This window comes from Lepidochelys olivacea, assembly GCF_965140295.1.
Source record: "Lepidochelys olivacea isolate rLepOli2 genome assembly, chromosome: 3".
In the NCBI taxonomy this organism is placed as follows: Eukaryota; Metazoa; Chordata; order Testudines; family Cheloniidae; genus Lepidochelys; species Lepidochelys olivacea.
In genome coordinates, this window is record NC_140413.1 from 4407451 (window position 1) to 4421147 (window position 13697).

General features: G+C 52.3%; 1 protein-coding gene across 2 annotated transcripts in view; it reads left to right on the forward strand.

Annotated features, from left to right (window-relative positions):
- Positions 1 to 6076: 6076 nt before the first annotated feature.
- SCARA3 (scavenger receptor class A member 3) overlaps positions 6077 to 13697 on the forward strand; it is a 38803-nt gene continuing 31182 nt past the window's right edge. For both annotated transcript variants that reach the window (XM_084623884.1, XM_084623885.1), the window contains exons 1-2: positions 6077 to 6476; positions 6561 to 6628. In XM_084623884.1, coding sequence (XP_084480010.1) covers positions 6622 to 6628 — 7 coding nt within the window. In that variant the 5' untranslated portion in view covers positions 6077 to 6476; positions 6561 to 6621. The remainder of the gene's footprint in view (positions 6477 to 6560; positions 6629 to 13697) is intronic.

A 13697-nucleotide genomic window follows, 5' to 3' on the forward strand; every position in this document is an offset into this window, starting at 1 on the left:
AGGCCCTGCCCCATTCAGTCAGCCCTGCCCAGCCCCCTGGGGGTCACTCAGGCCAGCAGCGACCATGGGGGCTCAAGGCCCCGACGGTGACCGGTGCTGGGTCTGTTTGCAGCCCCGCCCCATACCCTGGTTTGGGAAACACCAGGCACTTCGCTGCCCCTTTCCTTCCCCCCCTGCCCCTCGCTAGGAGCCCAGGTTGCCCCCTTCTGCCGCAGGTGCCTTAGGAGAGATTAAAGGGTCCGATCCTGCCCCCCTGCAGGGGGTGGAGCTGGTGGGAGCTGCAGAGCTCAGGTTTGCCTGCCCCTTCCCTGTCTCCGGCTAGCTCTGGGGCCTCAGGCAGTGAGCCGGCCTGTCTGGCCATCTAGGGATATGTTACCAGGGATGATGCTACGCTGTGCTCCTTCCTGCCCCCTTTTCCCCCCGACAGACGGCTCAGGAAGAGCGTCCCCCTTTGGGAAGGGGAAAACTAAGGCCCAGAGTTAGTGGTAGGGCTGGAAATAGAACCCAGGAGTCCTGCCCTCCCCCTCCCCCCATTAACCGCAAACCCATTCAGGCCTCTCTCTACCAACTACATCTTCTCTTCTCCCTCCTCCTCCCTTCTTTCTCTACCCACAGCCTCCTCCCTTCTCCTCCATCCTCCCATGGCCACCAGCCGTCTCCACATAAGGTCCCCAATGGGACCCCCACCAGTCTCTTTGCTGTGTGCATCACCTCCTGAGGCCTGTCTCCCTCCTCACAGCTTGTCCAGCCAGATCCTGGCTCCGTTGGGGGCTAGCAGATAAGTTGTGCTCCTCCTTCCCAGCTGCCTGCCCTTCTGTAATGAGAGGCACAATGGGGGGCGGGGAGATTGGGGGCGGAATGGCACAGCAGCCCTTAGGAGGTGGGTGGCTCATTCCCAGGTGAATGAAGTCCTGGAACAGCCTTCCAAGGTGAGCAATGGGGGCAAAAGCCTAACTGGCTTCAAGACTCAGCTTGATAAGCTGATGGAGGGGATGGGATGATGAGATGGCTTACAACGGCATGTGGCCCGTCAGCGACAGCTAGTAGCAAATATCCCCAGTGGCCAGAGATAGTCACTGTATGTGGAGGGCTCTTAGTTACTACAGAGAATTCTTTCCTAGGTATCTGGCTGGTGGGGCTTGCAGACATGCCCAGGGTCTAACTGATCGCTGTATTTGGAGTCAGGTTGGCAGAGATTGTTTGTTTGTTTTTTCTTTCCTCTGCGTGTGGGCTCATTTGCAGGTTTAAATTAATGTAAATGTTGGATTCTCTGTAACTTGAAGTCTTGACATCACGATTTGAGGACTTCAGTGACTCAGCCAGAGGTTGTGGGTCTATTATAGGAGGGGGTGGGTGAGGTTTTCTGGCCTGCCATGTGCAGGAGGTCAGACCAGATGATCATGATGGTCCCTTCTGGCCTTAACATTTGAATCTGAGTCACAGTTCAGGGTAACTGCATCTGTACTTCACGCTTATAGGCACCCCCTGTTGGGCTTCTGATTCCTAGCCAGCACCTCTCTTGGGCAGAGACCACTGTTCCCATTAAGCTGCGTGCATGTGCGTGCTCACAGATCCTAAAGCCTGTGCACACGGCGAAACACCGCGCACACAAACATTTGCACAGAAGCACAACAGTTTGCACAGAAGAAAATTTTTGCGCACACGGCCCATCAAAAATTTGCACAGAAGAAATTTTTTGCTCGCACGGCCTGTCAAAAATTAGAGGGAACATTGGTGGAGACCCACATCTCTCTCCCTCCTGACTGGGGTATTTCCAGGCTGCACAGTTCCCTGCCTACACTGTGATATCCCCAGCAAGCCAGACTGCCTAAACAGCCCAGTGTCTACACTTTGCTCTCTCTTCGGAGGCCATAAAGAGCATAATTGCCCCCAGTTAGAAGTGACCACCCCGCCCTTTCTAAGCAAGTGCCTTTATTCTTAAGGTGAAAGCATTACCAAGAGAACATAGTAAAAAGACTCAAAGAACCTACACAAGTGCTAACGGGCTTACCAAAGATCACCCCGATTCCAACAAGGGCTCTGGGAAGAGTCAGTCCTTCCAGCCCCACCACAGGGTTTTGCTGTGGCTGCAAGTTTGCAACAGCCTCAACTCAGATTAGTTGGGCCACTTGGCCTGTTTCTTTATATCACCTGGACCGTTGATCTTTAGGAACAGGTAATCCGCAGACAATCACCCTCATCAGGGGGTAGCTTCAAAGCCTGAGTTTTTGCGTAACTGGAGTTGGGAATTTGCATTTCCATTCGCCTCCCGCTAGACTTTCCCCAGGCACTTCATACTCTTTGTCTCCAAAGTCCCTCTTGTCACTGTCGAATCCTTTGAAGTTCAGAACACTTCCCAGAGTTCATGTCCCATTGATCCCCTGCAGAAAGGTTACCCACGATCCTCGCCCACAATAAAACAAACCCTTTGTATTTAGCACAATGGACTCCAAAGAGATTTAAACATCATTCAATAAGGTTTTCCAAGCAGATTGCAGGAAACTGTCCCTTCTGTCACTCCGGGCAGGACTGCGGACAGGGGACGCTTGGCAGGTGTTCGGAGGCTACACGTGGCTTTTTAACCCTTCCCATCTCTCTGCTGCACAACTTATTTTTCCAGTCTTGCTGCCCTTTCTCCTGCCCCCCCCTTTGCCCAGCCTGCTTCCGGCAGTTTCCCAGACCGGGAGGGCTAGATGTGGTTGTGCTGTTGGTAAATTTCATAATGTAACCCACATATAGGTTTATTTTAACTAGAGTGTGGCATTAGGGGGCCTATAAATTGCCCTGGCCCTGGGGCTAGCTGAACTGGGTTAAAACCTGGCAGTGAAGTGACTGGGCCAAGGGAATATATAGGGCCTAATGACGTCCCTAATAAGCATAAATACCACATGTGAGTGGGGCCTGATGGCACCTGTGTATAGGCTTGTGGTGTATAATGGTGCTTTACGGTACAGGATCAAGTCAGCACATTCCGGCCAAACACTGCAGGAATCTGGGAACACTTGGATGAGACTCTGCCGGTAAACTCCCCAGCTCAGGCTTTGGTCTATAATGACCTAGAACTGGATTGATTCCCCCAGTGCAGCTCTCCTCCCCTGGCTCCTGAGGGAGCTTGGACTGCATCTGGATCTCGGTCATGGGGTTGGCTAAGCGTGCATCTCTTAGGAGATGGCTCCCTGGGCTGTTAGGGGTAGCATGCCCCTAAGTCATGGGTTCAAATCTAACCCAGCTTTGGCATCATGCAGCAGCTACTGATCAGGCAAAATTAGTGGAGTCTTGTTCAGGCCCAAGGAGAGAGGTGTCTGAGGCCTATAACTTCAGCAGATTTAGGTGCCTGAGTCTTGGGATTAGAAGGGACCTCGAGAGATCATCTAGTCCAGTCCCCTGCACTCATGACAGGACTAAGTATTAGACCATCCCTGACAAGTGTTTGTCCAACCAGCTCTTAAAAATTTCCAGTGATGGAGATTCCACAACCCGCCTAGGTAATTTATTCCAGTGCTTAACCACCCTGACAGTTAGGAAGTTTTTCCTAAAATCCAACCTAACCCTGCCTTGCTGCAGTTTAAGCCCATTGCTTCTTGTCCTCTCCTCAGAGGTTAAGAAGACCAATTTTTCTCTCTCCTCCTTGTAACAATCTTTTATGTACTTGAAAACTGCTCTCATGTCCCCTCTCAGTCTTCTCTTCTCCAGACTAAACAAACCCAGTTTTTTTCAATCTTCCCTCACAGGTCATGTTTTCTAGACCTTTCATCATTTTTGTTGCTCTTCTCTGGCCTTTCTCCAATTTGTCCACATTCTTCCTGAAATGTGGGGCCCAGAACTAAACACGATACTCCAGCTGAGGCCTAATCAGCGCTGAGTAGAGCAGCAGAATTACTTCTCCTGTCTTGCTTACAACACTCCTGCTAATACATCCCAGAAGGATGTTCGCTTTTTTTTCAACAGTGTTACACTGTTGACTCATATTTAGCTCGTGGTCCACTGTGACCCCCAGATCCCTTTCCACAGTTCTCCTTCCTAGACATTTTGTATGTGTGCAACTGATTGTTTCTTCCTATGTGAAGTACTTTGCATTTGTCCTTATTGAATTTCATCGTATTTACTTAACACCATTTCTCCAGTTTGTCCAGATCACTTTGAATTTTAATCCTGTCCTCTAAAGCACTTGCAACCCTGCCCAGCTTGGCATTGTCTGCAAACTTTATAAGTGTTCTCTCTATGCCATTATCTAAATCAATGGACGTTAAGTGCCTAAATACCATTGAAGATCAGAGTGGAACTGCCCAGCCCCTTGCACCATCGCAGGCATGGAGCATGCTCAGCCCTAGAGCAGGGTTCCTCCGGTGGGGAAGCCCGTGCTGCCCATGCTGTGTCAGGGGCCTACAGCCTGTAGGGCCATCAAGCGAGCGCTGGATTTGAAAGGCTGCGTTCTGTGCTCTCGCTTCCGCAGCAGAGGGCAGCAAGGGGTCACGCAGCCCTTCTCAGGTCTGGCTCCAAGGCTAGAGAGAAGCATGCAGAGGCAGCATCGGCCTCTTTGCCTGGCTCCCATCGACCCCGCTACTGTGGCGTTCCTCACTTGCAAATGGGATCAGGCATCCACTGGGACCCTGCCCAGAGCAAGGAGGGCTTGCTGTGCCCAAGGTGCCAGCTCAGAGACACCAGCACCCCAAATAGGAAGTTTAGGATTCCCTGACTGTGGAGTCCAGGCCAGGGCTTAGGGAGACCCTGCGTGGTGAGACCAGGCAGCACGAATCATGAGTCAGAGAGAGTCACCAAGTCTCCCTGTGCCCTGCACCCCTGGTAGAGTCATTACAGCCCAGCCCCAGCTCTTCACCGCCATGGGGGCTGCTATCTGCAACACCACCCGGACTTCTCAGCCTGGTCCCACCACGTCCCCCAAGCTGCCTAGGACCCCATTGTTCAGAATTCTGTGGGCCCCTGCCCAGGAGCCCTTGGTGTTGCTGCAATACACCAGGAGCCTTGGTGGGTGGGCCATCTGGGGTCAAAGTCCCCACCAGAGTGCCTCCAAATCCGACCGTTTCCCGTGGCCACGGTGCACTCGCTGGCCCGAGCTGTCATCGACGGAGGGGTCAGACCGGCTCTGCCTCGTGAAGTGCACTGGGACTTAACTTAGACCCCCAGGAAATAACGCCATTGCCCTGCGTTCTTCTTCCTGTGCTTTGTGCACTTGCCATGACTTGCTACAGACCCAGAGACTCTAATTCCTGGGGGGTCCCTTCCCAACCAGAAGGGCCTGTTTTTAGACGCACCCTTGGATTCCGTCGCCACCCCAGCAAGTATTGGCAGGGCCTTGGTGAGACACTCCAGACGGGGGACTGCTCAGAGCAGGGAATCCTAGAAACCTGAAACCACAGGGTTAGAAGGGACCGCAAGGGTCATGTAGTCAACCCCCCTGCCGAGATGCAGGATTTGTTGTCTACAAGACGCTGGGACTCGCTTCCAAACTGGTTTGGGTGCAAGCTGCCCGTTCCCAAAAAGCCGTTGCGAAATGCTGGTGACCGTGCTACACCCTCGAGAGCAGCAGATGTGGGAGCCGCTCCTCAGGTGAGGAACCGAAGCTGCCCGTTCTCTGCGTACCAGCCCCTCCGCTCACTTGCTAACCCAACATGGCAGCAGCCGCGAAAGGGTTAATGCGGCTCCACTTTCCCCGTCTCTGCGACCGACAGACCCAGCACCCCAGAGCTGAACGTCATTCCCCCAAATGCCCCGTATAAATGGACTGACGCAGGACCCCAGATCGGGAAACGTGCCCTCCCCGAGCCAGGTGCCGGCTCCGTTTAGGATCTGGCCCCTAGGGTTGGCAGGACCAGCATCACTGACCAGCTCCCTCCCCCCTGAGTTTGGGTCTGAACTGGATCCCAGCTGTCCCCGATTTCTGTAGACGGGCAGACCCAACCCCCTGGCTCCAAACGCTCCTGCAGTTTTGTAGAGGCTCAGAGCCGACCGAACTTTGCAGCGAGCTAAACCCCAGCTCTGGGGAGGCCCGTTCCCCACCCCAATCCCCACCCCAGCTGCCCCCGCCCCGTTCCTCCCACACAGCAGAGTCCCCGCTCTTTGCTGGAGCCTGGACATTTGTTAGCAATTAGGACTGGCGGGAGGGAGCGGGGAGCAGCCTGTCTTCTCCAGCACATACTTTGTGTGTCGTATTCCGGTGGGCGAACTCGGGCGGAGAGAACTCCGACGCTGGCTCGCCCCAGCCAGCCCCCCAGGCCGCGGCCATGGGAGGAGTGGAGGCTGCCGGGGGAGACGGCGGGGCACGGACCCGCTGCTCGGGGTGGTTTTGAAATAGCGAGGAAGTTGATCTGGGCTGCCGACCAAGGAGCAAGAGCAAGAGAGAGAGGAAAGGGGGAGCCAGGAGGAGCCAGGATCATGCACTCGGCTCGTTGAAGCCAAGCAGGCCAGACGGGGATGCCCACGAGGAGAGGCGACCCCGGCTCAGAGCACTAAGGGGGGTACGTGTCGGCAGGGAGGCGGCTGTGGGGCCTTTCCCATACAGGGGCTGACCAGCCTCCCTTCCTGGGCGTTTCTCTCCCCAGAACCCGCTTGCTTGGACGGAGCAGCAGCTTCCGGCCCCTCCGTGCCCCTGACGAGAGGACCATGAAAGGTGAGTTCTGCACCCGGGGACAGCAGCCCCTGCAAGGCACAAGGTGCTCTTTTGTCTCCTGGCTGCCCTGGGCGAGGTGGGAGTATCCAGCCCAGGGTTAAGGGGACCGGGGAGGCAGCTGACCGGGAATGGACCCAGTGAATTGGGGGTGCTGAAAGTGGGGTGGTTGAGGAGAAACAGATTCACAGATCCCAAGGCCGGAAGGGACCCCCTGCTCTGAGCCTCCCTGTCTAACACAGGCCAGAGAACCTTCCTCGGTATAGACATTGCATTGAATTCAGATACAGAATTGGGGACAGCAAGGGGGGCAGACAGGGGTCGGGGAGAGAGCGTTTGGGAGCAGAGAGGGGAGGGGACAAGGGATAGTTTTGTGGTATAAGGTGGGGAAGGGGCTGAGACACTGGGGTCAGGAGCTGAGAAATCCCCTCCGACCAGCCCCTCACTGTCCCAACCCCCCTGCTCCATCTGCCTGTGGCAGGATCCTGAAGAGGGAGCCCCCAGCGCGGATCCAGGGCGTCCCCCATCCCTGTGCCAAGGACATCATCCCTTCAGTGCTGTGTGTGTCCATGGGGACTGGTGCAAGATCAGCCATGCGAGGAGCTGCCTTCCCTTCCCCCAGGGCCAGCCGCTGCCCTCCTCACCCCTGTCAGCCCTGCCTGTCGAGCAGTGGTGAGCAAGGATGCTGTGCTCTGGTACTGCACACCATCCACGCTGCCTAGAGGGATTCATCTTTCCTGGTGCGCAGGAGAGCATATGGCAGGCTGCCAGCTCCGGGACAGGGCTTGGGAGTGAGTTTGTTCCGGGCCTGGGAGGATGGAAGCTTCTCCGATTGCATCTTAGCTCACAGGGATTTCTGAGTGCCCGCCTGGCAGCCCCCTGCCGCCCTGTATCCTCTGATGGCGCTGCAGTATCTTCACCCCTGCTCAGAGACACTGGAGAGCATTGCGACCCCGGGGGGGGGGTGCTTAGGGGGCTAGGTGGCGGGTTTGCAAGGTCCTAAAGCTGCAGTTTCCCTGCCCAGGAAGGTTAATACAGGAGAAAGGGTTTGCGATGGTAACATGCTTGGATGCCGTGATAATGGGGGCCGGGTAAGGACCCGACAGCCACATGGGAGGGTTGGCTCCGCCTTTTGTCTTTTCAAGGCAGATAAACTGAGTTCCATGCAGCACGATCCCTCCACCCCAGAGCGGGCTGCACTGCCTGCATACAATGTGTAAAGCTCGCTAGGGTCAAAGGCAGAGTTTAGGATGATGATGGTGGCTGATTCTCATCGGAGCGGGTCCAGCCATTCCCCCACCACCCCGCAACTATAATGCCGGTCATGGAGAAATGCCGTGCCCCAGGTGCTGGGAGGCAGCATGGGCACGTTCCAAACTGGCCGCCCAGAAATAACCATCCGAGGGCTGAGAGTTCCAGGTAAACTGTAAACTTGCTGCCCGGTGCACTCCATCAGATGGCTAATATTTGAGCCGCTCGCCACGATGGTGCGTGTGTGATGGAGAGTCAGAGGGCAGCTTTCCTGCCTTGGCAAATGACACGCATGGCCGGGCTCCGACAGCCCCTGTGTAAAGGAGAGGGAGTTTTTTAAACTGGTGCTAAATGCAACCCTGTCAGAGGCTGAAATTCAAGCCCCGTTGAATATCTGTTTGCAAAGTCTGTGGAGTCACACATGGAAACCTTGGTTAATTTAGCGCTCGAGAGCATTTGCTCAGAACACTGCAAGCATTAACTAGGAATCAGGAGCACAGGTCTGGAAAACCTGCCTTACAATGAAAGGATTCAGGAGCTTGCTCTGTTTAGTTCATGGAAGGGAAGGCTCAGAGGTGACCGAGTCAGGGTCTGTATGTTCCTACTCAGGGAGAAGATCTTTGATATTAGGGGGCCCTTCAAGCTACTGGCAAAGGCAGAACAAAGTCTAATGACTAGGGGTCGAAGTTAAAGCCAATTCAAGGATAATTAACCTTTGGAACGATTTACCAAGGGTTGGTAGTGCATTCATAGAATCATAGAAATTTGGGACTGGAAAGGACCTCGGGAGGTCATCTAGTCCAGTGCTCCGCCTGAGACAGGACTAAGTATTATCTAGACCAGAGGTTCTCAAACTTCATTGCATCTTGACCCCCTTTTGACAATAAAAATTACGACATCGCCCCGGGAGGGGGGAACCGAAGCCTGAGCCAGCCTGAGCCCCAAGTTGAGGGGGGACAGACGGATGGACAAATCTGAAGCCCAAGGGCATCAGTCCCAGGCAGGGGCCTGTAATCTGAGTTCTGATGCCCAGGGCTAAAGCCCTCAGGCTTCGGCCCCGCACAGTGGTACTCGGGCTTCAGCGTCAGCCCCAGACCCCAGCAAGTCTAAGCCAGATTTCGTGACCTCATTAACATGGGGTTGTTTGAGAACTGCTGATCTAGATCATCCCTGCCACGCATAGGCGCTGACTCCGTGGGTGCTCCAGCCCTGGAGCACCCACGGGGAAAAATTAGTGGGTGCTCTGCACCCACCGGCAGCCAAGCTCTCCACCCTCCCATGCCTCACCTCCTCGTCCTCCCCTGAGCACACGTGTCGCCGCTCCTCCTCCTACCTCCCAGTGCTTCCTGCCCGGCCGCCACCAAACAGCTGTTTGGTAGCATGCTGGGAGGGACAGGAATGTGGCGTGCTCAGGGGAGGAGGCGGGGAAGACGCGAGGCCGGGATTTGGAGAAGGAGTCGGAATAGGGGCAGGGAGGGGGCGGAGTTGGGGTGGGGACTTTGGAGAAGGGGTTGGAATGGGGGCAGTGGTGGAGTCGGGCGGGGGGGGGGACAATGGCAAAGGGGGGTTAAGCACCCACCGGTGGGAGCAGAAATTGGCGCCTATGTCTAACCTGCTCTTAAAAACCTCTCTTGACAGAGATTCCACAGTCTCCCTCAGCAATTTATTTCAGTGCTTAGCTACCCTGACAGGAAGTTTTTCCTAATGTCCAACCTAAGTCTCCCTTGCTCCAATTGAAGCCCATTGCTTCTTGTCCTGTCCTCAGTGGATAAGGAGAACAATTTATCACCCTCCTCTTTGTACACACTTAAAGACCATTATCGTGTCCCGCCTCAATGTTCTCTTCTCCAGACTAAACAAACCCAACTTTTTCAATCTTCCCTTGTAGGTCATGTTTTCTAGATCTTTAATTATGTTTGTTGGTATTATCCACAAACTTTATCAGTGTACTCTCTCTCTGCCATTATCTAAATCATTTCTGGAGATATTGAACAGAACCAGACCCAGAATAGATCCCTGTGGGACCCCACTCATTATGCCCTTCCAGTCTGGCCTGGACTATTGGTAACTACCCTCTGAGTATGATTTTCCAACCAGTTGTGTACCCACCTTATAGTAGCTCCATCTAGGTTGTATTTCCCTAGTTTGCTCATGAGACAATCACATGAGACAGTATCAAAGGTCTTACTGAAGTCAAGAGAGATCATATCTCCATCACTGGCAATTTTTCACTCGCGAGTGGATGTTTTTTTAAACAGCTGGTCTAGTTCAGACAGGAAGTAGGGCCTGTGTGATGCAGGTCAGACTAGATGATCAAAACGGTCTCTGCTGGCTTTAAAATCTGCAATTCTCTGAGTCTAGGCAACATGCACACCCAACCCAATCCCAGTCGTCAGGCCCACTAGCATCGGGACACAGTCGGACCACTCACTCCCGCACGCTCCCTTCAATTCAACCAATAGGCAGCTTCAGTCAAAAAAGCAAATGGAATGCTGGGAATAATTAAGAAAGGGATAGAAATTAGGACAGAAAATACCATGTTGCCTCTGTATAAATCCATGGGACTCCCACACCTTGAATACTGCATCCAGATATGGTCGCCCCATCTCAAAAAAGTTATATTGGAATTGGAAAAGGTTCAGAAAAGGGCAACAAAAATGATTAGGGGTCTGGAATGGCTTCCGTATCAGGAGAGATTAATAAGACTGGGACTTTTCAGCTTGGAAAAGAGACGGCTAAGGGGAGATAAGATAGAGGTCTATAAAATCATGACTGGTGTGGAGAAAGTAGATAAGGAAGTGTTGTTTACTACTCCTCATAACACAAGAACTAGGGGTCACCAAATGAAATTAGTAGGCAGCAGGTTTAAAACAAATAAAAAGAAGTATTTCTTCACACAACGTACAGTCAACCTGTGGAACACCTTGCCAGAGGATGTTGTGAAGGCCAAGACTACAACAGGGGTCAAAAAAGAACTAGATAAATTCATGGAGGATAGGTCCATCAATGGCTATTAGGCAGGATGGGCAGGGATGGCATCCCTAGCCTCTATTTGCCAGAAGCTGGGAATGGTTGACGGGGATGGATCACTTGATGATTACCTGTTCTGTTCATTCCCTCTGGGGCACCTGGCATTGGCCGCTGTCGGCAGACAGGATACTGGGCTAGATCGACCTTTGGTCTGACCCAGTAGGGCCATTCTTATGTTCAGTGCACACATCAGAGGACTGAAAATCACACTTAATAATCCTGACCTCCCACTGCTGCATTAATTATAGCTTAAGGACCAGTATTATCTTCAGACCACACTCCTAGCTTCTCCACATCCAATAAGTGAGCCAGAGAAGCAGTATAGAGTTGCAGGACTGCTCAGTGTCTTTCACCTTATCAGGAACATGAGTGTCTTCCATCAAATTTGCACGTATAGTTGACATGGACTCATGTGCACCATTTCATACGTGTTCATAATATGCTGTCCAAGTAAATAACAGAAGAACTAGGTCTGAGTTATGGTTGAGCAGTGGCAAGTAAGTTGTCAGTTGCTTGATGCTTTGCGTGTCCCATTTGTACAGTGTTCGGCTTGGCCTCCTCATTTGTGTTCCTGGATGGATGCAGAGAGAGGAGAAAGACCTGAGAGGGGAAGCATGCCTCGTGGTTAGGCCACACACAGGACATCTCAGCTGCTGGATTCTATTCACAGCCCTGCCATTGACCTTACTTTGTGGTCTTGGGCAAGTCATGCTCCCCCGTGCCTCAGTTTCCCCATCTATGAAATGGGGACAATGACACTGGCCTCCCAGTGGTGGGCTGGGAGGCTCCATGTTTCTCATAACAGCCCTTTGCCGTCTTCCAGTGGCAGTGCTGTGGAAATGCAAAGTGTTATTCTTTGTGGTGGCAGTTTGCTTCTGGGATTTTTCAGATGCTAACGCTAAGAGGGACCCTTTATGATCTTCTAGCCTGACCTCCTGAGAACCTCACCCAATACTTTACACGTCCCATTACTGTTGGCGGGAATTGTCCTCTTCTCTCTCTGTCTCTCTGCGGGGAGAGCACAGTCGGAGCTCTGCTGGAGGGAGCAGCTACGTTGTACCCCGGAATCTGTTACGGCTGGGTCTTGCTGGGGCAGGGCATCTGGCTCCAATGACCAAGGCAAAGCACCAGGGTTAATGCCAGGCAAACTGACCTCATGGCTCTTGGGTGATTACAACCCGCTTTGGCCTGGCCTCCCAGCTTGACACCGTGCCCTGACACCACTGAGAGGTGGGGTGTGTGCCCATTCGGGGCTGCAGGCTGCCTTGATGTCGTACACAGAGGGGGAACAGAAGGTGGAGGAGCGGGATGGCTGCGCAGGTGACTGTGAGCGATATGTGCACCCTGGGAAGGTCTCTGGTGAGATCACAGGCATCAACAGAGCACGAATCAATTGGCTTTTTGATTCAGTCACAACCAGGAGACCACTTGCTGGGTTGTTTTGTTAAAAATACCTGACCGACCACACATTAATATAATCACACACAGGATTAAAACTACAAAAATTAAAATCTTGTATACAAATAGTTTCCTCTCCCCTCCTGGGTGTTTGTTTGGTAACATTTGGCCTTGCTAGAGATCAGGTGTTGCAAAGAGAGACAGATGAAATGTTTGTGAAGGAGCCTGTGAACGTGCAGAACTCACCCAGTTTTGCGAGGGGTTATAAAGCCACACTTGGGCTGGGTATCCTCGTAATGTGGGTGTTATGCATCCACAGAGGATAAGCGCTTACTAGTGGCACCAGATAATGGAGTTACTCCTCTAGCTCAAGTCTGTGCTTTGGTACTGAAGGTTGTTGGTTCAAACTAAGCTCTCGGACCACGGTGCAGGAGGGTTTTTCCATCTTGTGAACCTAGATCGGCGCAAACCTGCGACTAATTTATGGAGTCACATCAATTATATGCCTTGTTCTCAGCTCACCTTGGGTTTACACCGGTGTAGCTCTTCTGATGTCAGCGGGGTTAGTTACTCGGGAATTACACAGGTATAACTGAGAACAGAATCAAGCCATGTGTCATTTTCAGTTCTGCATGGTTCATGAGTCTAGGGCCATGTGAGAGAATCTCCGCGGAATTTGTAAATCTCAAAACCTGCAGGTTTGACCATTCCTGTAGAATGAATAGAAAGTAGCGTTGATCACAGAATGAAAACAGTAATTCAGGTTTGCGAACCTACTCACAGGTAAATGACTGGCCTTTGTCCACAGAAAGCTATTGCAAATGTCACAGTGTTTCCTTGGTTATTTTTGTGCCTTTCTAGTTTTGATATGAAACCTGGGGATTTTGACGGAGTTTTTGCACTTTGAGATTAGAGCTTTGGGATGGAGCCAGCTGCAGATCAGAACTGCAGCAAGTTTTCATAACCCCCATATTGCAGAACTTCCCCGGGCCCTGGTTAAGGGAGAGAATCTTTTTTTAGCCTTTACAATTTCACTTCCAAGCAGTAAATTACAGATTGTTCTTTCTTCTTGATGGGTAGAATTCTGGCTTTGGCAGGGGATTCAGCCACTCAGCATGAAACTGACTCTCAGCTATTTGCATAGTTTGATCCTATTGGCTAAACCGTCCTGTTTCATGGTAATTACATCAAAGCCGTGAGATGTGGCTCTTTCATGTGCTAGAAATCTCAGTGGAATTTTTTTGGACATATCTGTTAAGTAAATTTGGTTACATCCAAGACTGACAGATGGTTCCTAGCCGTCATCTGACTTCCCTGGGCACTAGGACTGATCAGGAAAATCAATGTTCATGTAATTCCCTAATTGATTAGACATCTGTCTAGACCTTGGTAG